At 38.7% G+C, this 17,716-nt stretch overlaps 2 protein-coding genes across 3 annotated transcripts in view; both read left to right on the top strand.

Annotated features, from left to right (window-relative positions):
- The window catches only part of LOC101175693 (potassium voltage-gated channel subfamily H member 7), a 43,813-nt gene extending 40,979 nt beyond the window's left edge, over window positions 1–2,834 (top strand). The window contains exon 15 of the mRNA XM_011489738.3: window positions 35–2,834. Coding sequence (XP_011488040.1) covers window positions 35–298 — 264 coding nt within the window. The 3' untranslated portion in view covers window positions 299–2,834. The remainder of the gene's footprint in view (window positions 1–34) is intronic.
- A 1,150-nt stretch (window positions 2,835–3,984) lies between these two features.
- On the top strand, window positions 3,985–16,962 carry ifih1 (interferon induced with helicase C domain 1). Of its 2 annotated transcripts, none has more exons than XM_020712909.2 (16): window positions 3,985–4,539; window positions 4,647–4,806; window positions 6,710–6,793; window positions 7,047–7,097; window positions 8,340–8,572; window positions 9,096–9,306; window positions 11,484–11,701; window positions 12,090–12,191; window positions 12,310–12,433; window positions 12,696–12,911; window positions 13,203–13,459; window positions 13,553–13,702; window positions 14,840–15,001; window positions 15,085–15,278; window positions 15,363–15,456; window positions 16,169–16,962. In XM_020712909.2, the coding sequence occupies exons 1-16, from the start codon at window positions 4,108–4,110 to the stop codon at window positions 16,367–16,369; spliced, it is 2,889 nt and encodes a 962-aa protein (XP_020568568.1). In that variant the 5' UTR covers window positions 3,985–4,107; the 3' UTR covers window positions 16,370–16,962. The 2 variants fall into 2 exon arrangements, with proteins under 2 accessions (XP_020568568.1, XP_004081944.1); XM_004081896.4 differs by having other exon boundaries at window positions 3,986–4,539; window positions 6,710–6,829.
- The last annotated feature ends 754 nt before the right edge of the window (window positions 16,963–17,716 follow it).

The raw sequence follows: 17,716 nt of genomic DNA, 5'->3' as shown, positions 1-17,716 counted from the left end.
ACTCTTATACTCACCCTGACATTCTTGTCAATAGGGCCCCAGCCAGAAACTGGAGAGCACAATTCAGGAATCCAAAGACTCTGTGTGCAGCTCAGCCGTCGTGAGCGCACCCCCTGATGGCAGCCTTGCAGCATTTTTTGAGCAGAGACATACAGATCCACAGCAACAAACTGCATTGATCCCTCTTCCAGCTGAAAGCTCATCTTCCTTCTTTTGCTCCGCGACACCCTCCGACCCCGACCACAACGTCATTGGCCAGCAGAGACCAGTGTCAGAGCCAGAATTTCCAAGGTTGTAGTCCAATCAATAGCGCCTTCCTCTAACTCTGAGGTTACTATACTGTTATTTCTGAGTAGCACCTTTTTGATATGTATGAGCATGCTGGTACAGCCATCTGTATTGCCTGTTTAAAGTGGCTTTGTTATGGAATAGAGATTTTCTTCTGGTGTACATGTTAAGAAAACAGACTTCACGGGGAGCCAAACAGCTGCAGCAAACTTCATACCTTATCTATGTTAAACCAAGATCCACTTTCATCATCAGTCGTTGTTAATACTGTATGTGCATGGAGATACCCATATGTGTAAGCTTTCTGAGAATATTACTATCAAGTTACAGTTTCTACTTAAATTCAGGGATGCTGGTAACAGGGCTTCACTTAGTTGTGCTAGGATTTGACAAACATAACTGACATCCTGTTTCGATTGGGCTTTGTGTCTATTCATTTATGTATTTGTCCGTTTGTTTTTAATATAACTAAGATGCAGCTTTTCAATGTCTTCAGAGTTCAGACTGGAGACAGCCATCAAGCCGGGTGGCTTGTCGTACAGTTAGATTTCCTCACTATATTCAGAAAAAAAAACCTCTGACAATCAGAAAGACGAGCCTCTGCTCTCCCTTCTCTGAACAAGACGAGCTGCATGCAGCTATACCTCACACAGAGAGAACCAGCTTCTTAGCAGCTGGGAGACGGGCTGCTTTTATCCAGCAGCGACCCAGGATCGGTTTCCTGTAGAACATGTGGAATTGGCTGAAAACAGTTGGAGACAGACTCATCCCGAAATGTGATTCTTGAGCTGGCTGACTCCCCAGCACGCAATTAACAGCATAATTGTCATCTGTCCAGGAAGATATAAAAAGATTTGTGGTCTTGCACGCTTAGCTGTGACGCTCGACCCATCTGATAGATAGAAAGGGTGAGAGTAACAGCAGTTTAACACGATAACTTTATTTGAGGACAAAATCTGGAAAAGAAAACTATTATTACCAGCTAGTCAGCAGTTAGGCTCTTTTGTTTAGAAAGAAAAAGAAAGCATCAGCAGAAGATCATAAATATAGGTTACCTATATAAAACCAGGTGCTGGTAGAAGAAAACGGGAGTAAACTATCCACAGTCGTACTCACTGTCAGATTGCTGGTTGATCACTCAGTGTGTTGAAGATCTGAGTCAGGCAAGAAAAGATGGAAGTTTGGACTGCAGATCATGAGCGCTGAATGGTGACAGTCTATCACTGTTTTCAAGGTCTGCTGGCAAGCCAGCGAGCACAGATGGTTGTTCCAGCTGCTGACCTGAGCAGCCTGAGACAACGGAACAAGGATGGGAGCCAAAAGTAGGGCCCCGCTCTGCTTTGTGTCCTCGTTGCCATCAGCTGAGTTATGAGAACCTGACTTTTTTACAACAGGAAAACAACCACAGACATTTTTCTTCCAGCTTATGTAACTGCTGCACAGCAATCAGGACTTTGGGAACCGTAAATTTGCTGCTCTGCTCACAGATGTAACTGATGTTGCAGTGCATTAAAGGTGTAGGTTACATGTGCAAACAATTCTCTGCAAGATCTGGAGTACACAATATTTTGACAAAAGGGTGAGGAGAGTTTTTTTATCTGTTTGCTTGCCTGTCTTCTCTGAAGTGTGACTCAGGGTTTATGGACAATTGGACTGCAATATACACTACGATATCAGTATAGTAATTGTCTTTCCATGATGTGCATTACTACTTCAACCCCTGATGTCCATCTACTGTACAGCATTCATCACACACATCATACATGCTTGTTTGTGCAAATGCAACATGCAGATTGCAGGACTTCTGCAGTTTTCCTAAAGTCGGACCTCTGACATTTTTCTCTTATATATAAAAATGGAGCAGACGAAATGCTTGTGTGTAAATATGCATCTAAAACAGATATGAGATTTACTTTTTTTACTGTAAAGATGTTTTTTTTGTTTGTTTTTTGTTTTTGCTTAAATGATCTAAAATGCAATTATTTCAATGGAGAATTTATTATTTATTTCCAGCGTTTAAGGGGGACTATTTAAAGATAATAGTGATGACCAAAACAATAAATCCAACTGACTATGACTCAACCACACCCTCAAAAATAAAGAAACTCAAGAATTATTCCCTTGTTTAAATGAAAAAATTAAGAATTATTCATAACATAATATATATCATTAATAATTCAAGTAAATTTATACTGTCTATGAGTCTTATATATAACAAGATGATACAAAATGATTTGATCTCTTTGTAAATAAGGATGAGGGAATAAATCACAAGTTTTTGTTAGGTCTTGTGCCTATACAATCCAAACATTTAATTTTAAGAAGTAAAATTTGACATGTATCAATAAATACTTTCCCTATGAAGTTTCACCGTGATGTACATAAAGGGTAAAAAAAATGGTGTGACTGTAAATACATCTCAATGCAAGATGTAAACAGTCTTTTTTGTTTTTTGAAAAAATGCGTTTTATGAGAGATTCTGTAATAATAAAGTTGTGCATAAACTTGTTTTGAAACTCCTGAAGCAATAAATGAAACCACAGTCATTTTGGGGTATTTTTCCAGTGGAGAATTTAAAAAAATATGTTTTTGAAAAGCTATTTTGTGTTTGAAAAACTTTTTAACCTACAAAATTTACATTATTACTGGTAAATGATGTATTAGTTTCTTTAATTATTAAATAATGGCACTTTCAGCCTGCCATACTTTTATAGGTCACTTGGGTTTTCAGAAGCTAAGGCTCACAATGATTTAATGTTGCAATAACTAATATCAATATTTTATAGCTAAGATTTTTAACAAACATTGCACTGGTGTCAACACTGATCTTGGACATATTTACATTTATTTTTTTATTTATAATATATAACTTTTTTTTCATTTTCAACTAGACTATTTTTAAATTTTATATTAGAAAAACCTGTCAAAACATTTTCAAAAACCACGTTTTAATCTTTGTAATAAATGTTTTAACCAAACTTGAACTATTCTGATCTTAAAACAGAATTATTACTGGAAGTCCAAATCTGAAAGTAGATCCCCAGATATACATGATGTACCCTAATGCACCTGCATTCAGTCTCAGATCCTGGCATTATGATTTGTGCCCTATAAACAAGCCAGGTACTCAATCTCTGCTTTACAGGAGGGACTTAAATCTACAAGAAAATTTAGACATTTTTTTTCTTTTTAAATCTTCATTAAAACATGTTATTTTATCACTTGTTTGAATGTGTCCTTTTCACACTTGAAGGTTCAAACATTCCAAAAACAAATTATTTAAGGCATAATATAAGCCGACCATACACTGCTTACTTTGAAAATATAACATTAGTTAATTAAGTTGCTAAAATTCTAATCTGCTTGTGTTTGTTATTATTATTAATATTGATGTTTTATTTTTTTAGGTGGTGTCCAGAATAATTTCATAGTTTCAGTTTCCAAATAACTTTTTAGATTGTACTTGAGTTCTTACAGAAGTGTGCCTTTACAGCCAACAACGACTAATTTCATTAATACCTTGTAGAAAATTAGGACACTAAAAATCCAAAATGTAGTCTCTCTATAATTGTGTTTTGTTTTTAGGTTTTTGTTTGTTTTACTTAGAACTACGTTGACAAAGTCAGATGTCTAGTTACGTGTGGCAGTAGTGCCATCTGGTGGTCTTTAAAGGTATTGCTTCTTCTTTTGGGAAAACGAAAGTGAAAGAAATGACGTTTCCTGGGATTTCCCAGCAGGGAGTCATTATTAAAACCTGCAGGTGAAGGAACTTTGACTCCAGTCGCTCAGAGGACCTCTCGGCCATCCAGGAGATCCGTCATGGCATCTGAAGCAGATGAAGGACACGAGCACCTTATTGACGGCGTCAGGTTCAAGCTGAAAGGCATAATAGCCGTGGACCAGGTTTTGCCTTATTTACACTTTCTCGACCAGGAGCCTAAAGATCAGATCAAGCAGAAGCTGATCACCGACGGTGACAGGGCAGCGGCAGATTTGCTCATAGACACTGTGATTAAAGGGCCTCATAATGAAGGATGGTTCCGGGCCTTCATTGACGCCTTGTCTCACGGAGGCTCGGAGCTCGCGGCCGATTACTTAACGAAACCTCCGAGGCCAGAAGAGGAGGCTGAGAATGACATGTACGTGGAGCTGATCCGGCTTCTGGCTCCCAGTCTGGCGGGGATGAAGACAACAGTCGTCTGTGAACTCTGTTTTTCTGATGAGCTGCTCACCGCCGACGATAAAGAGAGAGTAAGTCACTTTTACATCTGCTTCTATGGGTTTCAGATGTTGTTGTCACGTGATGACAGGTGGCCCCGTGACGTGCGCACTGAGGCTCACCTGCTGTTACTGTTTAGATTTTAGCGGAGACTAACAACTACGGAAACGGGAGGGGAGCCCAAGAACTTCTCAAAAGGATCATAAGACGACGACCGCCTTGGTTCTCGGAGTTCCTTCAGGTTCTGCTGAGAGCTGAGGAACGTGCAGTGTACTGCGAGTTGACTGGTAGACTACCAGGTGAGCTTCAGAGCAGGGCCGGATAAAGGCATGAGCAAGGGGGCCAATGCCCCCTAAATTTAGTGTGTGCCTCACACACACACACAAATGTGATGGCCCACAAAAAGCCACAACTTACTAAAGAAATAAAAACTACAAAAAATATAACCACAAAACACAACCGGCCAAAAATGACACAAAAAACGTACAAATAGAATAAAATACAGACTGGCGAACTCTCCAGGGTGTCTCCTGCCTTCGCCCACAAGTGGCTGGGATAGGCTCCGACAGCCCCGTTGTGGGTACCGAATGTTCTCGGGTTGCCGGATGTTCTCGGGGTCCTTCGGGGTCCTTCGACCAATGATGACGTCACACTATTTGATTGGCTGTAAGTTGCCACGACCAATGAGTTAACATCGCTAATTTTTTTAAAAAACTTTATTGACAATTGCGGTATCATACATTAACAATGACATTAACGTTCACAACGAACAATAACAATGTAATGAATATTGCGTCGAAGATCAGTCACCATTGCCAAACATAACATATTAACATAGAAAATAAAGAATAGAGGGGAAAAAAAGAAACAATGAACATAACACACAAATAAATAAAAACATAAGTAAAATAAAATAAAGGAACATAGAAAAAATCTAAATAGTCTAATACTAGTTAAGTTAGGGGTACTCGTGAAGTTTGTATTTCTGAACAAAACTAAGCAATTTCAAGCCATTCTTCTTTTTCATATAATGAAGTGATTGAAAGTAAAAACAGAGCTCTTTATTAAATGTTATAAAAAGTGGTTTGGTCTTCAAACCTTGACCTCACCAAGATGGCGGTGCTCTCCTCCCATGAGGAACCACGTGATGTCTCCTCTAGTGATATAACTCATTGGAAGGACCCCGAAGGACCCTGAGAACATCCGGCAACCCGAGAACATCCGGTACCCACACCGTTACCCCGAAAGGGAAAAACGGTTTAGAAGATGAATGAATAAAAGACCAAAAAAAATGCTAAGGATGGACAAACAGAGAGAGACAAATAGTCAGACCGACATAAAAGGGGGAAAAAACTAAAAATTCAGCCGCAACAGGGCACAAACCAGTGTCCTGCTTGTACATGTCCCAAGTCTGGCAAATGCAGAGGGTAGTGTCACTTGTAAGACTTGTAAGACATTTTAAATATATCAAAAGAGAAAATCTATAGTTGTATAAATTAATTGATATGATGGTAGAATGATTTTCTATGCATTTTACAGGCTTGAAAGGATATTGCACCTCAAACTCCCACCACACCCATCCCTAACACCCCCACCCTACCCCCAGATACAGTACTTTCATCCCAAAGTGGGCTGGCTAAATCTGGGCCTTTTTTTAAACTGGAAGTAAACCACTTTCAGTCCAGAGCTCATACAGTCAATGGTTGAGGAGCATGGAATCTCTAAGAATACTCTCTGATTGAAAATATACGGACTGAGTCCATTTCCTGATAAACAACCCACACCATGATCCTCCCTTCACCAAATTTCCTACTTTAAACATTTAAACGGAGGGTTATGCAGACAGGTGTCTTTCTCCTCCATCAGACTGATGGAGAAGTGATATGTGTCACTCCAGAGAGCACATGTTCCTTTCAAAACCCCCGACAGTTGACTGTGGAATAGGTGAAAACTTCCTACTGCACTTGTTACATTGATCCTGTCCCACTGTAATTCACCAAGCCCCAAGCTCATGAGAGAAACTCATTCTTTCACAAATTAGAATGCTCAAAAGCAATCATATGGATCTGTGAGGGATTTTTTTTTTCTGGATAGAGGAACGTTGTCCGTGTCTGCAATTTTCCGTGTGTTTGAATTTACAATCTTATCAATGAATTATAAAATCACTGGTCAAGTTGCCATAGCTTTTATCTTTTTTTTTAGGAAAAGATGAGGAGCCTCCTTCACCGAAACATGAGCCTGCACAGAGTGAACCTGCAGGAGAAGAGAGTCCTCAAGCAAAAGAAAGTAATGGAATCCAGGAGATTCAGGAAGAATCTGCAGGTTTTGATGTGCTATTCTATTTTTAAGTACCACTGAAAAACATCATGACAAAGCAGTCAAAGTCCAACAGAGCCACACCCACATTTACATAACATTATATATTTAATGGGTGTGTCTGCAGCTAAATACTTTGATTCATTCTGTTATTTAGAAAACAGAACAAACAGCTTCTTGTAAGGACTGATGACCTATGACCCCTGATATCATTTGTTTCCAGATCTCTATTCAGATCCTGACCTGCTGCAGAATGAGGAGCGTTCCCAGCCAGGTGAGACTCATTTACCTACAGTCATCCTGCAGAATAGTTTTAGATCTAAAAAGATCAGTGCAGACACAAACCAGGTGTGATCTTGTCTTAAATCTCTGGAACGTATCAGCCAGAGGATGATGCCGGCAAAATCTATAAAAACTTTGATTACTGTGAGGATTTTCTCCTTATCATTAAACAACACGCCCGCCCCCATCGTATTGCAGTGGGTTCAGTTCAAGTTAATGTGCTAGTTTCCAGTATAGGGATGACCTAAAAAATCAGTTACACAAATGAGGTACACGTTTGTGTCTTTTAGACAGGAAATGGCATTTAAATTTATACCAAGCGCATTTCCACTAATTAAACCAACCACAGATGTTACTGGGAAAAATACATGTTTTTCTCATGTTTGAGAGCTGCTGGTACAAGTTCAGGGGGCCACCCGGACCACTGTTTACTTCCACTCCGCTGGATCGCTCCATCAACACTGACTTGTATTTCCTCACATGAGGTTGACTTGAAGCATCAGTATAACCTCTGCCACGTCAAGTCTGGGAGGAAAATTAAGCCGTCTGCTAAGAGCAAATAATAACTTTCTGGGGGGTTTCAACTCATAATGTAGAGGAAATGCCAAACTCGAAGAGGAAATCACAGCGTGGGGGGGCGACAAATGTTCACAACACAGTTATAACTCATTTTAACGTCCACTCAGCTTTGCAGAGTCTCTATAAACAGTCGCAAAAATGATGCTGCACTTATGCGTTCACTATAAGGCCTTTAAAGTTAGACTGCATGAGTCCCGGCCTCTGTTGATTATATATAGGGCCTTTAAGAGTTTAGAGAGGACGAATGAGTCATAGCCTGCTGGCAGTTTCAACTTTGACTAAGGTGGATCATGTTACATGTGCTGTAAAAGAAAACCTAAACTGTTGCTTCAGAAAGGAAAAAGAAACTGAAGTGATTTGCTATGACAATGTAGATTTCAGTTTATCGGAAACATTTTAGTTTTCTTTTATATAATCTATCTAAGACACTTCTTTGTATTTCATCTAGTTTAGGACTTGGATGTTTATTTAGTGAATTTCTGCTCTGTAGTTTTCAAAAACTGGTTTTACACTTATAGTTTGGAGCTGTTAATGGATTGCATGTGTGCTATTTTGCAGCTTTAAGACATTCCATCAAAACTTTAAAACCACAATGTGAAGGTTTTTTGTTTTATTCTACCAGAATTTCTTTAAAAATATGTTCTCTCCCCCACAGATGGAAGCGCCTCTGCTGCTGCAGGAGAGCCCAGCTCCCCAGAAAAAGCTGAGATCTCTCTTTGGGATTATCAGATGGAAGTCGCAAAACCTGCCTTGGAGGGAAAAAACATCATCATATGCCTCCCGACAGGAAGTGGTAAAACCAGAGTCGCGGTCTACATTACCAAAGAACATCTGGACCTCAGGAGGGCGGAGGGGAAATTAGGGAAGGTGGTTGTCCTGGTGAACAAGGTACTGATTTCTGATTTAAGGGGTTTTACATTTCAGTCCCAAAGAATATACTGGATTTACACACAAGGGTCAGCCTGCTGTGAATTCCATTTCTTTAAGTTTGCACACACCCCTGCACTTCGTATACCACACGTAAGGAATCTGCTGTGAGCTGGAAGACAAAAAAAAACAAATGACTCCCATCTGAATAAAAAGTTTTCCAGCTGTAAAACTGTCTCCTTTCTCTTAAAAGAATTATAGTAGAGACGGTATTGTACTAGAATAATTTACATAGGAGCTTAAAAGGGCAAACCCATACGTTTTAATTGTTGTTTTGCAGTTGAGCATGGCTGCTCTGTTCTCTAAACAACAAGCCTCAAAATCCCTTTCATCATTGCTGAACTAATTAGAAGCCCTGTCTTAAAGCAAAGAAAGCAACATGCATTTATAGCTAAGGCTGGGCTAGAAATAAATAGAGTTTCTTTAAAAACAATGCAGTTGCTGTGTCAGCTTCATAACCTTGCGTGCATAATGTGTCCCTTAGGTTCCCCTGGTTGAGCAGCATTACACCAAAGAGTTCACTCCCTATCTGAAGCATTCGTACAAAGTGGAAAGAGTCAGTGGAGACTCCCAGCTGAAGATCTCTTTTGCCAAGATTGTGCAAAGAAATGACATCATCATTTGCACAGCCCAGATTCTGGAAAACTACTTGGAAAGAGCAACCAGTGGAGTGGATGAAGGAGTGAAGCTGAGCGGTATGAAGATTTGTCCTGCTCTCCAGGAGATGTTTATTCAGCTCTCAGATTGTTGTTTCATCTTTTATCTTTATTAACATACTTGTTCAGCCCCAAAGCCTTCAGTGAAATCCAATGATGGACAGTGGGTCAAAAGACAGAGACCGTGTCCAAATTCGAGGGGTGCGTTCTTCCCGGGCTGCATTTGCAGGGTGTTTATGTAACAGCGCCGCGACAAGTGCTTTCCAAATTCAACGACTCCTTTAAATGCGGCCAACAAATACATCCTTCTTTTACCTGATTTCAAGGATTGGTTTAGTGTATCGTTTTACAGTACGCTGTCCATATCCCAAGAGGCATTGCGACCAAACCTGGCGGACTTTAAAGCAGGACCCGGAGTTGGAAATAATTACTCCTTTTTATAATTACACCTCCAAGATTAAAAGTTAGATCAAATAAACCAGGGAAATTTTGAGCTCCATGCCTGGTTCACTACTCCTCTCTGTTCGGGACTCACGGTTGCTAGGCGACAGGACATTCGTCAATGTAGCAGCTGGAATTATCTAAAGGAATTATCGTCCAAATTCACAGCCGTTACCATCCGGCCTACCCGCTCGACGAAGGACCTGGCCATTGAAGGATGCAACCCTTGAATTTGGACACACCCTGAGTTTTCATTCCCAGTTGACTTAGTGCTCACAAATAAGCTCTTTTTTTTGTTCATCTAAATATTCAAATATAAAAGAAGTCTTTCTTTTCGAGAGTCATGTCAAAAATAATCTATACCATAAACAAAAATAATTGAACCCGCAAATCTATTACAGAAGCGGCTGAGTAGAGTGTAATGCAACCACAAGGGGGCACAATCCAGTGCTTATGTGAGCCGGTCCAAAGTCAGAGGAAATGCAGTGGGTCATGTCAGGAAGGGCATTAGAACCAAAGCCGGTCCTGCAAATAAACCAACATCTTTCATGGCAGATCAGTCATGGCGCAGGTTAACAATGATGACCATTGCTGACCTACAGGAATCCAGTGGAGAGGAGGGAGGTATGTTTGTAGGCAAGAAGAGAAAAGGAAAGACAAGAGTTTCTGACCTACAGGAACTTATACTGGGAAATCTAAAGACTTGGCCAACATGATGGGAAGAAGAAAGATGAATATCCTATGTGTTCAAGAGACCAGATGGAGAAGTAGCAAAGCTTGTAGATTGCGAGCAGGTTCGAGCTGTTTTGTTGTGGTGTGGATGGAAAGAGAAGAGTAGGAGAGAAGGAGTGATCCCAATGGAGAAATTAGCTGAAAATGGTCTGAAAAGATAAGTTGAGTCTGAAACTGAAAGTTGAAGGTGTGGTGGTGAATGTTGGCAGTGGTTGTGCCTCCCAGGTAGAATGTGAGCAAGAAGAGAAGGAGATATTTTGGAGGAAGATGGATGAGAGGATCCAGAGCAAGTGGTGAAAGCTGAAAAAGAAAAGAGAGCTTTGTTGCTTTGTTGGAGTGTGGGAGATCAAGAGGTTCTCAGGTGATTGGAAAGCTACAGCTAAAGTGAAGATAAAGTATGATAAAATATATCTTCTTTTTCAGGTTAGAGGTTTAAAAAGTAGTTTAAAAGATTTGTATAATGTTGATGCGAATGTTGCAAACCCAGCTAAAGAAAGAGTTTAGAGACCTGAGATTTTCTGACTGAAATGTTGAAAATCCCTTTAGTGATTATTGGGAAAAGCAAGTATTGAGAAAACAACCCTACTTAGTGTTTTTTAACCTTAAGCTCCAATTTGTCCTGATCTTAACTTCCAACTTTGACGTATTCTGGAAAGTAAAGCTGCCCAGATGAATCAAGGCTGCTTTTCCCCTGACAGGATCTTGTCACTCTTCCGACTCTGCTGTTGGCATGCACAAGTCTAAGGTGGAATATCCATCACAGAGGAGCATATGCTGTTTGTTGAAACGCCTGAAAGCATGCACCTTTTCTTTTTTTGTACTACTGGTGTCCAGGCTGTCTGCCTGTTTGAGCAATCAGTGTGCGAATGATCAAATTCACAAGAGAGCTTTTATCACCCTCAATACATCAAGCTGCCACTCAATGCTTTTGTCCCCTTTCTGGGGATAAACTACAAAAAAAATTGTAGTTCACCCAATCTGCTTTCAACATTTATGATGTGTATCTTTTTAAGTGGATATTGTTTTGCCATGTGTGCACGCAGATCTGTCACTAATGATAATTGACGAGTGCCACCACACTCAGAAGGGAGAGGCCTACAACCACATAATGATGCGATATCTGAAGCAGAAACACAAGAACAAAAAACTCAAAAAGGAACAGAAGGAGATTGTGCCCCTCCCTCAGATCCTGGGTCTGACCGCCTCGCCAGGGGTTGGACGAGCCGCAAGGTTGGAGAAAGCCAAGGAGCACATACTCCAAGTAATACTGTCAGCTTTTTTTGCATATATAAATGTCCGTATGTGCACTATTGTGGGAGAAAAAAATACTAAATCAATTCTTAAAGCAAAATAGCAAAAACATGTTTCGACTCTTTCTTAATGTGATTAAAGATTCATACAAAAGCGAGAATTTATAATCAGAAAATAACTTTTCCTTATGTTGTTAGTTAGTGGCTTAAAGTTCCTTTTGCTGCCTGATTTTTCTCTTAATCGCTTTGGAACTCGCTATTTGGGCCAAGCTCTAAAGTTTCCCATTGCCACAGAGTTTAAAAAAAGGACCAATGTGGTTTTAACTCAGTTAGACTCAAACCTCGGGCAGTAATAGCCTGCTCCACTTTTAACTTTGCCAATGCTTGGTTCTTTTCTAGATTTGTGCAAACCTAGATGCTTCCCAAATCATGACAAGGAGCCTCAGGGATTTCAAAAGGGAACCAAGAAAATCTATTCAGACTGTTGAAGACAAAAAACAAGTATGTTTGTATCAAAGCCCGGATTTTCAGGATGGCTGTCATTTTTGATATAGAAACGCAGATTACCAGTTGTTTTTAGTGAAGTGCTTTTCTGCCTACAACCACATGTGACTTTCAGGATCCCTTTGGTGATGTGATCAAAAGAATCATGCATGAAATTCATCGTCACGCCGAACTGAACCCCACTGGCGACCTGGGCACTCAGGTGTATGAACAGTGGTCTGTTCAGAAAGAAAGACAGGGTGAGTTCATGTTTATTTCTCTGTCTTTTAATTGTTATTAAAACATTTCAAAAACACCTTTTTTTATTAGTTCAATAAGGCAAGTTTAATTAATATGGAAAAACTGTTTCTAAATGCTAGAAATTATTTATATTTACATTTTTTATCGGTGCAAAATGTACACAGTTTTCATAATTCAATATCTTAATAATATATATATATATCTTGCAAAATTTGTCAATGTAAAAATAAATTGACAAAACTCCTTTTTTAACCATTTTAGCTGCTAGAGAGGGAGATCAGAAAGTGCGAGTTTGTGCTGAATACCTTCGTCAGTACAATAACGGCCTGATTCTCCGCAACACCATTCGAATGCACGACGCCCTCAGCCTCCTGAACAATTACTATGAAGAGCAGTATAAGAAGAAAAGTGCTCCAGATGAGGAGCAAAACATACAAATAACAGACACAGAGAGATTTCTGTTCAATCTGTTTAAAGGTACTGTTGACTTCTTTTTTTTTGCTCATTTCATTTATCAGCAATACATTGCACTCTTTGATTGCACTCTTTTCTTTTTTACAGTTAAAAAAGCACTTTTATTTTGTTTTTAAGATTAAAAAACAATATTGTTAGTACAGTATATTTCAGATTGTACAGTAAATTGCTCCAGAGTATAAGTTGCAGCAGCCAAAAATGCATAATAAAGAAGAAAAAAATCATATAAGTGTCATGTCTGGGAGAAATTTATAAGATTTTAACTTCACACTTTTGAAAACCTTATTTTTTTAGAAAATAAGAAAGAGCTGGAAAGTCTGGCAAAGAATCCAGAGTATGAAAATGAAAGCCTGTCCAAGCTGAGAACTGAAATCCTGAAGGAGTTCAGCAGCAGGAAGCAGGCCAGAGGAATCATTTTCACCAAAACGCGCCACAGCGCCATTACTCTAAATCAGTGGATTCAAGAAAATCCAAAGTTTGATGACATTGGAATCAAACCAGCATATGTGATTGGAGGAGGAGACCAGAGCGATGTTAAACCAATGACTGCGGTGAGTGTACACAAAGTACTATACCAACACCTTTTTAGATAGTACTTGTTTTTAAACTCCCTCCTAAAAGTAACAATAATTGTGTTTTTACAGGCAGAGCAAAAGGACGTGTTGAAGAAATTCAGTACTGGTGAAGTAAACTTGTTGGTTGCAACAACTGTGGCAGAAGAAGGTTTGGACATACCAGCGTGCAATTTTGTCATCCGATATGGACACGTCACCAATGAGATTGCTATGATCCAGGTGATGTCAACTCTGTTTAATGACACTTCTATGTCATTTTTTTAAATGTATGTAGATTTTTTGGGCAGTTTTTCCTCTAGCTTTTAAAACAGACAGTTTGTTTTTCTCTGAATGGAAGCTTGTTACTTCACTTTAGTACGTTTCCAGTACAAGTAAAAACATGATAATGTCTTAAGACTGGAGCTAATATTTGTGCTAACCCTCTACACAAAGTCACAGGGCCTCAGTTAAGCAGAATTAACTACTGTGGTAATATAACCCAAAATGTAATAACCCTGCTTGTTGATGCAAGGTCTGTAGAGATTAAAGATAGCAACGACAATTTAAAAAGTAATTTTAAAAATGTTAGAAATCAAAAACAATTTCAGAATCCATAACTTTAAAAAGAACCTCATAATAATTTCCAGAAATTGATAGGAAATGTTAACAAAATAAGAAATCGGAAAGGTTGATTTGATGATGACGTTTGAGTTTTGAAGAAGAGGGATAGCTGAAGGGTGTTTTACTCGAACTGTGGTAAAGAGTTGAGCTAGCAATCACTGAACTTTTGCTGTGGCTGTGGCCAGAAGCTTAAAGACAGACATTGCCATGCCACAGGCTCGTCTGTGCTCCTGTCTTTGCTGTGGACCTCACCTCTGGCTCGTCTCATGGCCCCGGCTGTCCCCCAGTTCCATCTGGATAAAGCCCATCTGCTACACTATTCAAATATGTAGTTGTAGAGTTAGATAAGCTAATTCTTCTCTAAGAGTTCTGGTACATTGCCTGTCCGTCCTGGGAGAGGATCCCCTTCTTCATGTGGACATTTCTAAAGTTTTTTCTTCAGGGATGCCCAGTTTAGCTTAGTCTGTTTTGTTTAGTTTACCAATCAGCTATTGTATTTTATAACTGATTTGATTTTTTTCACAATAAGTGAAGCCTGTTAAGACAACTGTGTTGTAATATTGCGTTGAGTGATTTGTTGATGTGATTTGCACTTTAGGGCCACTGTTTAAAACCCCAACAATTCTCATGGATTGAAACAAATCCATTTTATTGCAGTTTTAACCAATCTTTAAATAAAAATGTTAATAACATTCAAAAAATGTATTTCTTGAATGTGAAATCTAACAGTGGATGGTTGCTTTGTTGTTGGCATAGTCCCAAGGCAGAGGAAGAGCTGAGGACAGCACTTACACTGTGGTCGATGTCAAGAACTCCGGAGTAGCTGAGAAGGAGTGCGTCAACGAGCATCGCGAGGATATGATGCATAAAGCTATTGAGAAAATCAAAGCTTTAAGTCAAGCAGACTATGACAAGCAGGTTTGTCCAAACAATAAAGCATTTTCAGTGGGAGGGAAACTCGTATTGCGGTAAGAAAAGTGTTTTATTCTTCTGTTATTCAGATTACAGACTATCAGCTGCAGGCTATAATGGAAAACAGAGTGAGACAAAACCGACAGAACAAAAAAGTCATGAAGAATGTGAACCCAGCTGCAGTGAAGTTCAGCTGTAGGCACTGCAACAAACAAGTCTGCACTGGAGAAGACATCAGTATCATTGAAGACATGCACAGAGTCAACGCCACAGTGGACTTTAGGTAATGAAAGCAATTTGAAGTATTGATTTGGTTTGTTTCTTTTTACTAACTAGATTTAATGTGAATTATAATTGTTTTGAACAGGAAATTATTCATACAGAGAGAAAATTCTTCTCTGCAAGAACGACTTGTGGATTATGAGACCAATGGCATTATAGCCTGCAAGGACTGTGGTCAGGTGAGCAAACATCCCTGGCATCACTTTTTAAAGTCCCACTCCGACCATCTTTTCATCTATTGTGAAAGTGTTTCCAGTGGTCTTTTAATTATCATTATGCCATTTTTAGCCAAACGTCAAGCCAACCTGTGGCATTTTCGAGGACATAGTTTCTGCAGAGCAGCAGTAATTCATTAAAAATTCACCTCTGAGGCTTACTGTTGGCGTGGAGTAACCTTGCCTCCACATCCCATCATCCATCTGTTTACATGCTCTCCCGCTAGCTACATAACATTAATGGTGCAGCACAAATGGCGAACAATATTGTAGTTATTCAGCCGTATTAAGCCAGATGCCTGCCAAGACGAGGAACACAAAGACGTTGATGGATCTAGAGGCCATGCATCAGAATGGAGTGAGGCAGGGAGGTTGTGGCTAACCGTAATAGCTTTTACACCACACCTACAAGCTTTTTCCAACAGCATTTTTGAGCCTATTTATTCTAATCGATTTGAATGAAAAAATGCAATTTTAATCCTAATTGTCTATATATTTCCTCCACCATAAAAAAAAATGCTACAAGAACATCTTAAAAACACCAAAAACATCATTTTCATTAGAGTGGGACTTTAAAGCTGATTTGTTTATAATCAATTGGTAACTCTTATCATTTTTAACGTAATTGGGTTGGCTTTTTTTAAACGTCACTTCTTTTCCCCTCCCCTCGTTGCAGCCCTGGGGTTCGATGATGATGTTCCGAGGGATTGAACTGCCTTGTCTTTTGGTGAAAAACTTTGTGGTTAATATAAATACGGAAAATATCAGCAAATGCAGCAAGTGGAGTGACATCCCTGTCAAGTTCCCTGCCTTTGACTACAATGAATATGCCATTCGGGTGATTGAGATTGATAGTGACGATGAAGAAACAAACTGATTTAAAAAGAAATGTAAAATATACAAATGCACTAATTTTTTTTTAAATGTTTTTTTGGTCTTCAAAATGTTTGCAAATCATTAACCCATATGGTTGATGCTAAAGAAAACTGTATTTTACTGCCCAACTGTCTTATCTGCTTTATTTCTGATTGAAACTCCATTAAATATCAACTAATTTATCTAAAATTAATTGATAAACTTTTTAATTGGTTAAAAAAACTGTTATCAATAACTATTGATTTACGGAACTGAACACACAAACTATTAGTATTGCAGTTATTATTTTTTACATTAAAAAGTTATAGGAAAGTTAACTACTTTAAAAAAGAAAATTATTCAGTGGATTTGATGAGTTGGTGTAGCATTTTCTAAGCACATACAGTACTTACATGGGAAATGTTTAAAACCCAGCTCTGATGCAAATGTCTGCATTTGTTAATATATTGTGCCTTTTTTTTTCTTTTTTGGTTTAAAGAAAGGCTGTACACAAATTTACATATGATGCGTGCAAAGGTCAAATGAGACGTGGTATCTTTGGGAATGAAATGAACTGGAAAGTAATCAATAAAAGAAGAAAATGTTTCTCTCAAAGGTCTATTTTGTCATTAGACAGGAGCCAGTGAGCATGTGATTTCCCCTCAGAGTTTACCTGTCAGCTCACTCCCCTCAAACAGGTGCTGCAGATATTGTGTGTGTGTGTTTGTCAGCTGCAAGTATTTGCTGTTGAGATTGTTGGTGCTGCTATTTCAGATATTGTGATTAGACTTTTGTTAACATGTTTTGCAGATTTTATAAGCCTTTCAACAAAATAAACCAGGCTGCTGTACGAAATAACATTTCATTTAGAAAAAAATTACATTTTGCAGTAAAGCAATATCATGCTGCCTTTTTAAGGGAGTGTTTCAATATAGTTGAAACAGATGTATGTCGCTACATGTTTTATTTTTTGCATAAAGACCCCAAAAGTTTTTTCCTAATACTCCAGCAGCAGAATTGTACATCCTCATCAACAAACTAAGGTAATTTTTACATTTTTCATCTCCTAAAACGTTTTGTAAGCACTTAAAAAAAAAGTATTTAACATAACTTTTTAAATAAGCGGCTTACTAAACTCAAAGATTGCTTCATTTGAGCTCAGATCTGTTCATATTAGCAGATGAACAGAAAGGCAAAGAGTTGGGCAGAAGTTTCTGAACCCGTCTTGTTGTGTAAACTTTCTAACAGGTTAAAAAGTCTTACTTGTATTAAAAACCAAACAAAAAAAGCTTTAAAGAGGTGGCAAACAGACAAAAAAAAAACACAGAAAGCCATTTACCAAATTAGCCAATATTTAAAGAACACTCAA

Source organism: Oryzias latipes, chromosome 21 (assembly GCF_002234675.1).
Source record: "Oryzias latipes chromosome 21, ASM223467v1".
Taxonomy (NCBI): domain Eukaryota; kingdom Metazoa; phylum Chordata; class Actinopteri; order Beloniformes; family Adrianichthyidae; genus Oryzias; species Oryzias latipes.
This window is presented reverse-complemented; position numbering and strand designations above follow the sequence as displayed.